This window comes from Girardinichthys multiradiatus, chromosome 21 (genome assembly GCF_021462225.1).
Source record: "Girardinichthys multiradiatus isolate DD_20200921_A chromosome 21, DD_fGirMul_XY1, whole genome shotgun sequence".
NCBI classification, from domain to species: domain Eukaryota; kingdom Metazoa; phylum Chordata; class Actinopteri; order Cyprinodontiformes; family Goodeidae; genus Girardinichthys; species Girardinichthys multiradiatus.
This window is the reverse complement of record NC_061813.1, coordinates 24,106,486-24,120,366: the sequence shown is the minus strand read 5'-3', so window position 1 is coordinate 24,120,366 and position 13,881 is coordinate 24,106,486. Positions and strand designations below refer to the sequence as shown.

General features: G+C 39.8%; 1 protein-coding gene across 3 annotated transcripts in view; it reads left to right on the top strand.

The window, feature by feature from the left end:
* The window catches only part of flt1 (fms related receptor tyrosine kinase 1), a 51,501-nt gene that overhangs the window by 27,631 nt on the left and 9,989 nt on the right, over window positions 1-13,881 (top strand). For 2 of the 3 annotated variants that reach the window (XM_047349670.1, XM_047349671.1), the window contains exons 13-22: window positions 3,990-4,292; window positions 8,157-8,303; window positions 8,381-8,512; window positions 9,616-9,722; window positions 11,163-11,298; window positions 11,721-11,825; window positions 11,915-12,028; window positions 12,129-12,217; window positions 12,557-12,659; window positions 12,739-12,839. In XM_047349670.1, the coding sequence (XP_047205626.1) occupies window positions 3,990-4,292; window positions 8,157-8,303; window positions 8,381-8,512; window positions 9,616-9,722; window positions 11,163-11,298; window positions 11,721-11,825; window positions 11,915-12,028; window positions 12,129-12,217; window positions 12,557-12,659; window positions 12,739-12,839 (1,337 nt within the window). The remainder of the gene's footprint in view (window positions 1-3,989; window positions 4,293-8,156; window positions 8,304-8,380; window positions 8,513-9,615; window positions 9,723-11,162; window positions 11,299-11,720; window positions 11,826-11,914; window positions 12,029-12,128; window positions 12,218-12,556; window positions 12,660-12,738; window positions 12,840-13,881) is intronic. The other variant, XM_047349672.1, reaches the window with a different exon arrangement.

Genomic DNA, 13,881 nt, shown 5'->3' with positions numbered 1-13,881 from the left:
AGCAGCTCCACAGATGTCCTCAGGGAAGGGGGCAGAGGGAGCAGAGCGTCATGTTTACATAACTTCCAGCAGAAGTTGAAGATAGCCAGCCATCAAGGCCGTGCAGGGGAGCCAGATTCAGAAAACAACAATTATTTGGGTTAGGCTGACTCTTAATTTTCCGTCAGCCTTGAGAGTCTCGCTGGTGCTTCACAAAGGCGAATCCAAACAGCCAAATTCCTGCTCTTTTGCCAGATCAAAGCGAACAACTTTCTCCAAGATTTATTCCATTTCACCCCTGAGTCCAGGAACCGCAACCTGCCTGCGATCCTGTGTAAGGACCTTATCCAGTCTGCGATTCAGCTCACGTAACATCTCAGTCTGAGTGCTGATCGCCCTGAAGATACCATCATACATGCCAGGCAGCCTCACAATTGCCAGAACAGCTGCTGTCATCCTCCGAATTTCTCAATATGCCAGGTAACCGCTGACTCCAAAAAGCAGAAATCCTGATATCAAACATCCAATTATATACATATCTTCCACGTCCTCGACTGACATTATTGACAAACATACAATCCTCCACTTCTGCCAGGGGTCCATTGTGTATCCAGAGAAAAACGTCCCGTCTGGGCAAGAGGGTTCCCCTTCACCCTGTCTTCTCATCGAGAAAATTTGATCATGTCAAAGTAAGGTTTTGGGGTGGACTGAAGTGCAGACAAGAGCTTGGCAGGAACATCTTAATAATTATTCATTTTATTTACAGAGATCAAGAACGTAGCAAACACTGCAGGTGCAAACCAGAGTCAGGATCCAAAAACTTACACAGACACTGCAGGTTCTGATGGCAAAAACATAGCAAGGTTTCCCAAAAAGCGAAGCATAAACAAAGCATAGACATGGAAGGGAACAAGGAGTGACGAACACACACAAGGAACCAGCAGGGAACAAAGAGCACAGACCAACTAATACACAGAGAAACATGAGAGGGGAACAAAGGGCAGATAATCAAAGAAACAGGGAACAGGTGTGACATGGATGCAGGGAGACAGAGGGAGCAGGTGAACCTAATAGAACTAAATGAGGAAAAGGACTAATGACAAGATAGTGAGCAGACCTAAACAGAAACTATAAACCAATACTGAAAGAACAAACTGTGAATGAGACAGAGGAAGCGAAGACAAGAATAAAAATAAACAATAACAAAAGCTAACCTATAACGGAGGGACTGGAGAATTAAGATAAAGAGAACCAGACTGGGAGGACTAAGAAACAAAGACCGAATAGAATATAATTGAAGAGTAACAGAAAAAGAAACTAATAAGCAGAAGAGTGCAAGGGGGGAGAACAATTACCTAACCACAAATAAAAACACAGAGATACCAGATGGGGAACTAAACTAAAGAACCCAAGGAAAACAGAGCACAATAATAATCATAATAATAATAATGGCAACAATGACAACAAAGAAAACCATACTAAGTCATAAGAAAAACAATAACTAAAGGAGCTATGATGAGGGAGGAGAGAAAACACAACCAATCACTCAACATAACACAAGGCCACCACAGAGTCCAAAAGGTGACAGATCAATTGCATTGAGAGACAAGCTGACCAAATCCATAACTCAGAATTTGGAAGATATGCAAAAAGAGGCTCCAAAAAGAAGACAAGACACAGAGCTGAAGTGGGGCAGATATGAGAGGGGTGCGGGAGACAGAGGATTGTTGTAGATATGGATCACACTTATTGATCCATATCTACAACAGTAGGAGGTTTGGCAGTGTGCACTTCTGAAGCATACAGGTATGTTTTACAATAAGATCAATTTAGAAAGACAACAGAAACTACCTTGGAGAAGAAATTGTTGCTGCCTGTCAACCAAGTAAGGGTTAAAAGGTAATTTCCAAATAATTGTATCATTTTGCAGCGAAAAAGACTATTGAGAAGTGGAAAATTGAGCCATCATTGAATCAAACTTTATTTATAAAGCCATTTTCATACAGCCACGTTTGACAGAAAGTGCTTTACAGAGGTTAAAAACAAACATAAATCTGCTAGACCCACACAACAGAAATGATCAAACTAATTATTTCGGCAGACAAATCAAATTATATTGAAATTGATATGAAGGCAAAGAAGTATAAAAGAGAGATACTTAAATCAATTATGCAGCAAGAGGAACTGTGGAAATGTTGTGGTTGTGTGCGTGTGTATATATATACACTATATATCAGTCAGTCAGTCATTTTCTACCGCTTATTCCATAGTGGGTTACGAGGAAGCTGGTGCCTATCTCCAGCAATCTATGGGTGAGAAGCGGGGTACACCCTGGACAGGTCGCCAGTCCGTCACAGGGCAACACACAAACAACCACGCACACACTCATTCATACACCTAAGGGCAATTTAGAGTGACCAATTAACCTAACAGACATGTCTTTGGACTGTGGGAGGAAGATGGAGTACCTGGTGAGAACCCACGCATATATATATATATAAATAATATTTCAGCATGACGTAACTTTCCATAAATGTATCTCCAAGAACCTCAAGTAGTAAGAAGCAATGTTCTTTGGGCAGATGGCACCAAATATAATTGGGCATAATGCACAGCACCATGTTTGGCTTAAAAAAATGCAGCACATCATCACAAACGTCAGATAAATTGTCAAGCACAGGTGGTGGAGAAGAGATGGTTTGGGTTGTTTTGTAGTCACAGGACCTGATTACCTTGCAGTCATTGAGTCGAACATGAACTTTTCTGTGTACAAAGTATTTTAGAGTCAAATGTGAGCTAACGCTTTAGTGAAAATGAGTCATAAAACCATGTAATGTGTATAAAAAACCCTGCAAATCTGGAAAAGGTGGAAGAGTTTCCTAAAATGCCTCCATAACAATATGAAAGATTGATAAAGTCTTAGACAAAAACAACTGCTTCAAGTTATTCCTGCTAAAAGTGTCTCTTCAAGCTATTGAATGAGTGGGTGTAGGCCGACTTAATTTTTAAGACGTAACATTTCATGTTTTTGAAGAGTTTTTTTCTTTAATAGCTTGGTATCTGTTATGTGTCTGTATCGTGGGATAAGACCTTAATAAATTTAGAACCGGTTAGGCCAGAATAATTTATAATGTCATGAAAGACTTGAAAGAGGGTATACTTCCTTTATATGACTGTATGGTAAGGAAATACTATTGTTTATAGGTAGTATTGTTTCGCTTTGTGAGTTTTATCTTACAGAAATGCATTTTTTATGATTATTATTTGACCTTTTAAGTAGATAAGAAACTAAATAAAATCACCCTTCTCTTATGTGTGATAAGAAAAGCAAACATGTAAAATAGGACAGTAACCAATGTAAAAGTGAAAGAAAACTGCACAAAGATTGGGGGAAAAAACCATTGCAAAACACATAAAGGGCAGAGATCTTAAAAATAGAGTCTTCATGCAACAAAGAGCTTTAGGGTATATGGAGGATGCATGCTATACTGCACTCTGCAGTGTTGTTTGCCATGAAATATTACATTTGAGTCAAGAAATGCAGGTCAAACTGTTTTTTGTCTTGTTTTTGAATGATTTAATGGAGTGTGTCTAAGTCTGCATGCTGGGCTGTTTTGAGCTGCTTATATGTGAGCAAGAGCGAAACAGGAACCTGGGGCTCTTATCGTTCCACTTCCCCGTGCAGCGTATTTCCTTGGACTGGCAGGTCCGCTTTATTTCTGGAGGCCTTGGGGTGTTCGGTAAAGATAAACACTATCTGCCATCAGGAAACTCTCAAGCCATTTCCACAGGAAGTTTCAAATGGCTAAAGTAAATAAAACCCTTTTCACTGTATTCCACTCACTGTTTTTGCTCACAATAGCCATTCAACATTGTCATCAAAGGTAAGGAAAGTGGAGGAATCTGCTCTTCTGGTGTCAGGACCCATGTCAAGAAACTGAGAGGGCTTTTTCCCATCAAACAGCAGGTCTGTAAAGTTTTCTCACCAAGCTGTGCTACTTTTTCCACAGATGTCCCAGAGGGCTTTAGTGTAAACCAGCTGGAGCAGGCCAGGGAGGGCGGGGACCTCCATCTCACCTGTTCTGCAAATAAGCACCTGTACACAGGGCTGTCATGGCGAAAATTGAATGACACGGGAGAATCCCACACTCCCGCCTGGAACATCCATCTCCTCGAACCGGGGGAGTTCTCCAACACTGTGGTCCTCATGTTAAAGAACCTGACTGGCAGGGACTCTGGAGCCTACAGATGCTCCGCCCTGCATGTCATCAGTGGGCGGGAGATACACCTGGACACCCAGGTGGAGGTCACAAGTGAGTCCCTGTAACCTCATGATTTTCTACCAAGACATTAATGTTAACTTATGTCTAAGCTGCAGTTTTCATCAGTTCAAATTCAGAATCAGCTTCACTTTTTGTCATTAAAGCTTGATGTGAAGGAGTAAACGCTTTGTAACATTTTTCATAGTAAGACTTTCAAAGTCTTATTCCTTTTTATCACCAATCATTTCACTTTGTTTTTCCAATCAAGAACCTTTAAAAAATATATATTTAAAAAGCATATTAGTAGTATTTATTCTAGAGTTGCATCAATAAGATTTTATAGCCAGTTTCCATCTACATATTTTTTCTAAACATTTGACCTGTCAATACCGATTTAGCTGGTTTCTATCTCCCTTTAAGAAGATACATTAGAACAGCATTTAAAATATTTATATCCAGTAGTCCTGTCATGAGTGGCCGTAAACCTTTACTATTTTAAGACAAAATACTTACATAGTTGACATTTTAAACTGGCTTTATCCTGCTAAATTCACACTTAACATGCGTTTTCTCATTGGAAACATGTCGGCACGTTGAGTTTCCGACCAGCCAGTCACAAGTTGGGACTCATCAAGCTGACAATCACTGGATTCCTGTAACCAGCTGATTTATGGGCCTAGTTTTTAGCAAGGTCGTAACATGAACGTGGGATATTGAAATTAGGCTTTTTTAAATTGCATCTTTTTGTTGTTTCAAATATGAAGTGTCTCTATGGATCTTCCATAATGGCTCCTAATAACTTGAATAATAAAAATGATAAAGAATAAATAATGTTTTAAAATATACATATATATTAATAAATGCAGATTTTAGCAGTTTTTCATTTCTTTATGGAATAATTGCATCGAATTTCCACAACAGAATGACACTTAAAACCCATGACATATCAGATCTATTTATCTTGACATTAGGTTGGAAACTATGTGCTTCATCATTTACACCAAATATCAACATCTATAGAAGAAAATGCTCTTTGGATTGTAAAGTTTTCAGACCCCTGGTCTAGGCGGACCACTACATGTTGAAATTACGTGATAAAACAATAACAGACCAGAAACAACATTTCGTAAGCACTGTGGCTTAGGCCGATGTCCTGCAACTTTTAGATGTGTCTCTGCTTCAACACACCAGAATCAAATAATTCGGTTTTCTATGTGACTCTGTGGAACTTGATGGCGTGCTGAGGAGGTAATTTACCGATCTGATGCAGGTGTGTGGCACCAGGGAGATCTCTGAAAGTTGCAGGACAACAGCCGATTGAGGACTGGAGTTTAAAACTAAAGAGTATTGTTTTTTTTTAAGAATCTAGATTGCGTTTAATTATCTCTACTTTGACTGGTTGTTCTAAGTTAAACAGGTTATCAAAATTAATTAAACAATAGTTTGAGAGCAGGCATGGGCTCATTACCTGCATCAAAGTTTACCAAGCTTCTCAAAAGTATAAATTTTAAAACCACAGAAAGCAGTTCTCTGTGCTTAAAGTCCTTTTAATGAGATAGGAGAGAAAGTGTCGGAGTGACCAGCGGTTTCTCAGACTGTAGAGACATAGAGTAACACAAAATTGTTCCTTCTTTACTGGCACACTACCAGTCAGCTGGCTGGGAGAAGTCGACTACCCGTTTCCCTCAAAAATCAGCTGTCTGAAAATATTTCCGGTTGCAAAAAATACAACAGTCATCGTGTAGAGACCAAAGGAGTGCACCCATCACTTTTATCAAGGTAAAGCCACATATGGCAAGCGACAATTGCTATGTTTCTTAAGAGGCTGACTGCAGGCTCACCAGAGCAGGTAGCTCGACTAATTAACCAGCTAATATCAACTTATCATGTATGTCTAACCTAATAAAAGGCAGAATTGAAAAAAAGGATAATATTCTGCCCAAAATCTGCTAACTAAGGGTGTTTGTTATCTTTAATTATCAATATGTCACATCCTTAAAATTTGTTCAAGAGTACTGTTAAAATGTCCTTCTCATGAGCCAAATATTGCCTAGTATTGTTGCATTAGCTACATGTATCGCTACATACAGTTTCAAAACTCAAATTCTGATTGCTCTATTTTATTCCTGTCTATTTATTCAGGAAAAGCAGATAGTCAGTGTTAATAAAGGTAACCGCTGACCTTTATGTTGGCCTTCTAACTAATTTGCAAACCTTGTTCCCCAGACAATCTTGACCTGTATGCAGTATTGGTGAAATTGCACAGTTTCACTTCTCGTTCTTGAACCCTAAAGTTGTTTGCTTCCATCTGAATATTTAAATAATGTTGTCATTCCAAATCAGTTTCATATTCACTAATTAGAATAATAGGCAATATAATTTGTCTTGTTTTTTTAAGTTTGAACATGTTTCTTGGGAATTGGGTTCACCTCAGCTTCCTGGGGCCCCACCCAGCCGTAGTTTTGCTCCTGCGCTCCGGCTGAGCACCTCTTTCACGTGGGAATGAGCTTTTGTGTGGAGGAAGAGCACACAATGGCACTTCCCACAATGCCACATTTACAGGCCCCCGCATAGAGCCGGAGGAACAATCAGCCAATCAGACACTGTCAGGCTCCCCCGGCCCCTGCTGACAATCATCAATTGTTGTCCAGGAGGAAGATAGTGGAAACAACAATCAGTTGCAGTGGTTAAGTGACTTTTCTCCATGTCTTTTACTGCTGTTCCCCACACAATCAGGGTTAAACATATCAACTTCCTCCCTCGGGCCCCTCACAGGGGAATTACTAGAGAGACAGAGGGTGACTGACAAGAAAAAAGGGGTTGGTGGAGGTAGAGAGAGGAAAAAGGGGATAATAATAAAACCATGAGATTAAAACATTTTGGGAATAACTTTTAGTGACCATTGTAGTTTAATTATAGTGCTTGACGATCTGCTTTCACCTCATTGTGAGCCCCATGCTCATGATGAAATAATGCATTGTTGCATTAGGGTTTGGACCACATGCGATTTTAAGAAGAAATCGCCCAAGAGGACTGAAACTGCTGCAGGCTCACAGAACAAAACCCAGGCCAGTTTTCAGCTTGCAGTAGAGGACAATTATTGTGAAAAAATGGCACAGGTCCAGGAAAATGGGGAGAAAATAGCATGGGTTTTATTTCAACCCAATTCTGTTTTTTTTTATGAACAACTCAATAAATTCTGAACAATGTGCTAACCAATACATTAAAGATTGTTTGAAGTAAATTAAACATATCATTAGGTAAGCTTAGTCCTGAAGTCCTCCTATTATCATTAAATCCTTCTTTTTTTTTAAAGCAGTTACACAATAAATGCTTGTAAAGCCTCTCACTGCTTTCCTTTTCTCAGAAAAAATATGAAAATACGTATCTTTTCTAATGTCTGAATTCTCAGACATTTCAAATACGTCAGACCTCATAAATATATTTTTGGTTGTGGTCTGCAGCGCTGCAGATATGAACAGGGTGTGGTCAGTTGGCTATATGTGGTTGCCATGTTACAACCACATATTTAAATATATTGTATTGCATTTTATTTGATAGACCGACATAAAGTAGTGCTTACTCGTGAAGTGATGGTAACATGTTACGTGATTTTCAAGATTTTTGAGGGATGTTGAAGCATCTTAGCTTGTGAGGGTAAGATGAGGTCAGGGATAAAGTTCTTGGGTTATAAAACTGAGGCCTGATGGAATGATTGATGCAGCTAAACACATAGCAACACCTAAAGGCTTGAGACTGGGGCAGAGCTACATGGAAATGGTGAAGTTAAATGTATATTTGTGTGTGGCCCAGTCAAAGTCTAGACATAAACCCAATTGAGAATTAGTGACAAGAGGTCCTATGCCAACTTCTGCCTACAATCCAAGAATTGCATGAATCTCGCTCTTCTTTCAGTTCTGGAGCCTCCTGTGCTGCTCAGTAATTTGACAGACTGCACCGTCAACGCCAGCAGCTCGGTTATCCTCAGCTGTGAGTCTCAAGGAATCCCACCACCAACCATCACGTGGTACAAAGACGAACGGGTTTTGCAACAGGGATCAGGTAGGAAAAACATCTTAAACATGTAAGCTTCAGCTGTGGGTTGGTGTTAATAAGCCGTTTCCCACTTCCCTTGTCAGGCATCGTCTTATCAGCGGAAGATGGGACTCTCCATATAGACAGAATCACGGTCGATGACCAAGGCATGTATACGTGCCTGGCCACCAACGACAGAGGATCTGCAGAGAGCTCTGCCTACATACGGGTTAACAGTAGGTGTAAAATGTGTTTTCTTCAAGTAAACTCTGCCTTTGATTAGCCGTTTGATGAAACGTAAAGCAAGTGCACCTCCTTATATGAACATTTCTTATTGTGCATTGTTCCCAGCTCTGTAAAAAGTCACACAGTCTCCAAGTGCACACATAGTACAGTATATCACATTGTTTCAAGTAGTTTTTAGACTCAGAGGTGTGTTGTGTCAGTTCTATTAATGGAAGATGATGAATGTTATGTTTCTGAGTAAACATTGATCAAAGTAAGTCCTAACATAAACGCATTCTGTCTTTTGTTCGGTGTTCCTCATTCATACACACACCTGCATGCACACACACACATCCGGAGGTAGGAGAGGAGATGGAGCTTGCTGGTAGCAGTTGTGGTGGGCTTACTTCCCAGTCCAGGTTTGGATAGAGAAGGGATGTGTGTGTGTGTGTGTGTGTGTGTGTGTGTGTGTGTGTGTGTGTGTGTGTGTGTTGTGTCCTGATGAGCTAGGAAGGAAGCCGTCTCCCATTTTTATTTCCTCCGGAAGGGCCCAGCCTGCATCTCACGGAGACTCCATGCTGCACTGAGCTGGGCATTTCTTCACCATCCCATTATAAAAAAAGGATAATAATAAACTGGAGGAGTTAATGGGAAGAATAGATGGAAGTTTTACAGAACAGTGTAATGGTGTAAATGGCTATCAAATCAGGAAGAAAATATGATCATTAGAAATTATCTCAAAGGATTTGTCTTTTTTTTCACTTTTGTAATCTGTTATGACAGGAAATAAATTATCCTTGATTAATATTGTTCCAGACAGAGAAGGCATTTGTTTATATATCTAGCCGCAGACAGCAGTTTACACTCATTACGGACATGAATATGGACTAATTTTGGGCTCTTAATTATTTATGTGGACAGGCTGAAGACAAGCAAGGCGTTCCTGATCTTAAAAAAGAAAAAAAATATATATATACAAAGTTTTGAGACAGCAGCTCTAGTATACTGGAAAAACCCCTTCAAAGACCACCAAGAAGCCTGAAAAACTCCAGATCAAGTCCAGTTCAACAGTGGAAAACTTAACGACAAAGGTTTTGTGTTTGCGTGTGCACAGGTGCATCAGAAGCCTCTTTTCTGGAAATTCCCACTTTAACCTGTACCTGTGTGGTGGCCACCCTCTTCTGGCTCTTGCTCACACTCTTCATTCGTAAACTGAAACAGGTGAGAGAACAAAGACAAATAAATTACAACTATTGTACTCTTTACTTGTGGGATTTGGCATAAAAGAAATGTGATTTGCAAAGTATTCATGTCCATCAAACCTTTTCACATTTTGTCTTGTTACAAATTCAAACCTCAAAGAATTTTACTGGGATTTTATGTAATAGACCAGCACAAAGTAGTGGCTATTTGCCAGGGTGTAGAAAAATTATACTTGGTTTTCTCTTTTCTCTTTTTTTCAAATAAAAAATCATGCTTTAGAATTTTGTAGATGGTGTCAATACAATGGAGAACCACCTTTCTCTTCATGTACAGCTGCGAGTCTTTTGGTATGTGTCTCTATCAGCTTTCCTCATCCAGAGGCCAAAGTTTTAGCCCATTCTTCTTTTTAAAATAACTCAAGGTTTGAATTAAGAGGTTCTTTGAATAGCAATTTTCAAATTCAGCATTGTATTTAGTTCAAGACTTTGACTGGGCCATTGTTATTCCACTGTATCTCTGGCTGTACGTTTACAGCTCATCTCCTACAGCCTCTAAAATGTTGGGGGTTTTTAAGTATAATTTGGTCTCATCTGACCAGAGCACCTTCCTGTATAAATTTGCTCCTTCTTCTTTGTATGACTTCTTTCATTGCCTTTCCCTTTGCCTTTGTCAGTTTTTCATTAAGCCCAGATAGAGTTACCAACTCATTGTCTTGTCAGCAGATTCTCCCTCCTAAGCTGTGGATCTCTGCACCTCCTTCAGAGTTAACATGAGCCTCTTGGCTGCTTCTTTAAATAGTACCCTCTTTGCTCAACCTGTCAGTTTAGGTCATGGATGACACTAACCTGTGAAAAGCTTTTGATATTGTTTTGTAATATGATGCCAGTTTTAAACTTTATCTGACCGCTGTGTCTGTTGGTCTTCATGATGCTGTTTGTTCAAAATATATTCTCTAACAAACCATACAGGCCTTTGCAGAACAGCTAGTAAAGGCACATGTGGACTCTGGTTATTAACTAAGTAACCACTGAGGACATTTTTTAATTAAGGAATATGAGATGGAAAGGGGGCTGAGTTGCATATGCATGACCCACATTTCAGTTTTTTATTTGTAATAAACGTTGAAAGGCATTCATCATTTCTCATCAGCTTTGTGTCTGTCTGTTTCTTAAAATTTTGAAGAATGAATTGAAGTTTGTGGCAAAATGTGACAAATGTAAGGGGTATTAATACTTTTGCAAAGCACTGTAGCTCATAAATCCAATTACTATAAACCCATAAAGCTGGAAATATCTCCTCAGTAAAAAAGTTTTGCTTTTGTACTGTAAAACAAAATATGTTTATACCAGTCTTGCTAAGCTTTAAGTTCAATTCTGTGTGTAAATTCTACTCTTAAAAAAGTTTTTTTTCATCAGAATTATTTTTTTTTTTACAAAATACTCTCTTTCTGCTCCAAAGCCAAATACTCCCAGCCACAAAGCAGACTACTTATCGATCATAGTGGATACAGGAGAGGGACCCATAATGGAGCAATGTGAGCGCCTGCAGTATGACCCTAACCAATGGGAGTTCCCTCGGGAGCTTCTTAAATTAGGTATGCTTCTTTAATGTATTAAAAAATGTATATTTATTTCTGTACAGCAGTCTATTTGTGAGATCAGACCAATGTTTGGAGCTTAGTGGGAAAGGAGGGAGGTGTTTGTGATCACAGAACTGATACAAGGATTTTCTCATAGGTCTTATCTGGTTATTATTGGGAGTGACTCTCATTCCATTAATCAGACTCCGGGTCTGTGTTGTCTGTGGTAGGCTAATCAGTTGCAACATGGGGTACTTAACCTGTGTTTACTGGAAGTAATCAACTCCCTCTATGATCAGGGAGGGATGCAGCTAGATGAACATTTGATGAGATCTCCTATCAGCATCTCCCATCTGGAATGGATGTGAATAATAGTAATTAATTGACACACCTCTTGTTTCCGTGTTTCCCACTCTCACACAATCTCTCTTTAACAGGGAAACCTCTCGGCTGCGGAGCCTTTGGTAAAGTGATGCAGGCGTCCGCATTTGGCATCGACAGCTCTACCAGCTCCAGGACTGTGGCTGTGAAGATGCTCAAAGGTGCTGACTTCATCTTTTTACTTAATGCTAAAGCAAATTGAAAGACAGTTTCAGTCACTTGTTTTACTCTTCTACCTTTTGTCCACCAGAGGGAGCCACAGCCAGCGAACACAAGGCTCTGATGACTGAGCTGAAGATCCTCAATCATATTGGAAACCATCTGAATGTGGTCAACTTGCTGGGAGCCTGCACCAAACCAGGAGGTGGCTTGTTTTATCCAATTGTCCGCCTTTATGCATGCTTCTTTCTGTGTGCAAAGGTCATGGCTTCTATTTGCACCTTCTAAGTTTGTTGTGTATACAGGACCACTGATGGTCATTGTCGAGTACTGTTGCTTTGGAAACCTCTCTGCTTTTCTGAAGAACAAGAGGGACGTGTATGTCCATGACCGGGTAAGTGCAGCAGCTCGCTCTGATGTGAAGCCTCTTCTTCAGGCATGCCTGTGTGAACAATCTTGCGGCTGTTAACCTAAATACCTCTTTTGGTGTGCATCATTACAAAATACAACCCTAACAAAACTCACTTCCACAATTGTTTTGAGGTTTGAACTTCCTTATTTACTTCTCGAGTTTTCAGATGATTGAAAAGCTTTGCTGTTTCACCCAAAGAAAAGAGTGTTTGTGACCCAAAAGGTCAAAGAAAATAAAGAACACTTTAGTTGCCTTTAAAGGATCAGATTCATAATAAAACTGAAATGGAAAACGATTAACCTACTGTTTTCTCCACTTTAGCAGACAGGTGGAACAGATGCAGGGCTCATTTTTGTCTCAAGCTTCTCTGACAGCCAAAGCAGCATCAGTGTGGAGTTTGGTGACACAAAAGACAAATGCCCTGGTAGGACCACAACTTCCCAGACATTTTCCTAAATTTGTACATGATAAAAGTTCTTTTCATCCCAACTTTATTCTCCTAGATCCAAAAGCAGCATCCTCCTCCTCCCCTCTTTTCCTGGAGGATCTCATTTCCTTCAGCTTTCAGGTGGCGAGAGGAATGGAGTTTCTGGCATCTCGCAAGGTTTGATACTGCCAAGACACCCCTTAATTTACATATGCTAACATATAATATACATTATTTTATTTCAGCTTTGGGATTAATGAAGTGTTTTTGAATTGAGTTGAAACCATATACTGACATTAAGTTAGATTAAACCTTTTCAGGTTTAGGGTCAGTTAAGACTACTAAAATGATTTATTTCTGCTGAATTCCAGAGATTTCTTTTCCACTTAGTTCAAGTTCAGAAGTTTGAATACATTTCCTTAGTAGTTGGTAGAAATGCCTTTTAAACTGTTTGACATGGTTCCAGTGATTTGGGTATACGTCCTCAGGTTTCTCACAATAGTTTGCTGGAAATTGGGCCCATTCCCCCTAACAGAACTAGTGTGACTGAGTCCGGTTTTCGACTGTCTTGCTATCACACACCTTTTCTATGGTGTGAAGATCAGGGCTTTGTGATGGCCACCTGGAAACATTGACTTTGTTGTCCTCTTTGCCTTTAATTCTCACTGTGCTTTAAGGCTTGTTGCCCATTTGTAAGATCCATTTGTGCCCAATCTGTAACGTCCTGGCTGATGTCTTGACATGCTGCTTTTGACTCTCCACCAGTCCCTCCTGCAACATAAAGCTGCCACCCCCTATTTCATTGTTGGGATGGTGTTCTCAGGCTTACAAGCTTCCAACTGTTTTCTCTACGTGTAGTGATGATGATTATGACCAAACACTTACATTTTTGTTTCATCAGACCACAGTGCATGTCTCCAAAAGTTAAAGCCTTTCTCCTTAGGTGCATTGCAAACTATAGTTTATGTTTTTATGTTGTTTCTGGAGTAATGGCTTCTTCCTCTCTGAATTACTTTTGAGGCCACGTCCGATGACACTCTCTTACCAGCCTCTTCACAAGATCTTTTTCTTTTCTTCTGGGATTGATATAGACATTTTGCACCAAAACATGTTCACCTCGCCTCCCTCTCCAATGGTATGATGGTTGGACATTCCCATTGTGTTTATACGTGTATAAAATAGTTCGACTGGAGGAGGTCTACATTTCTCTTCCTGACAT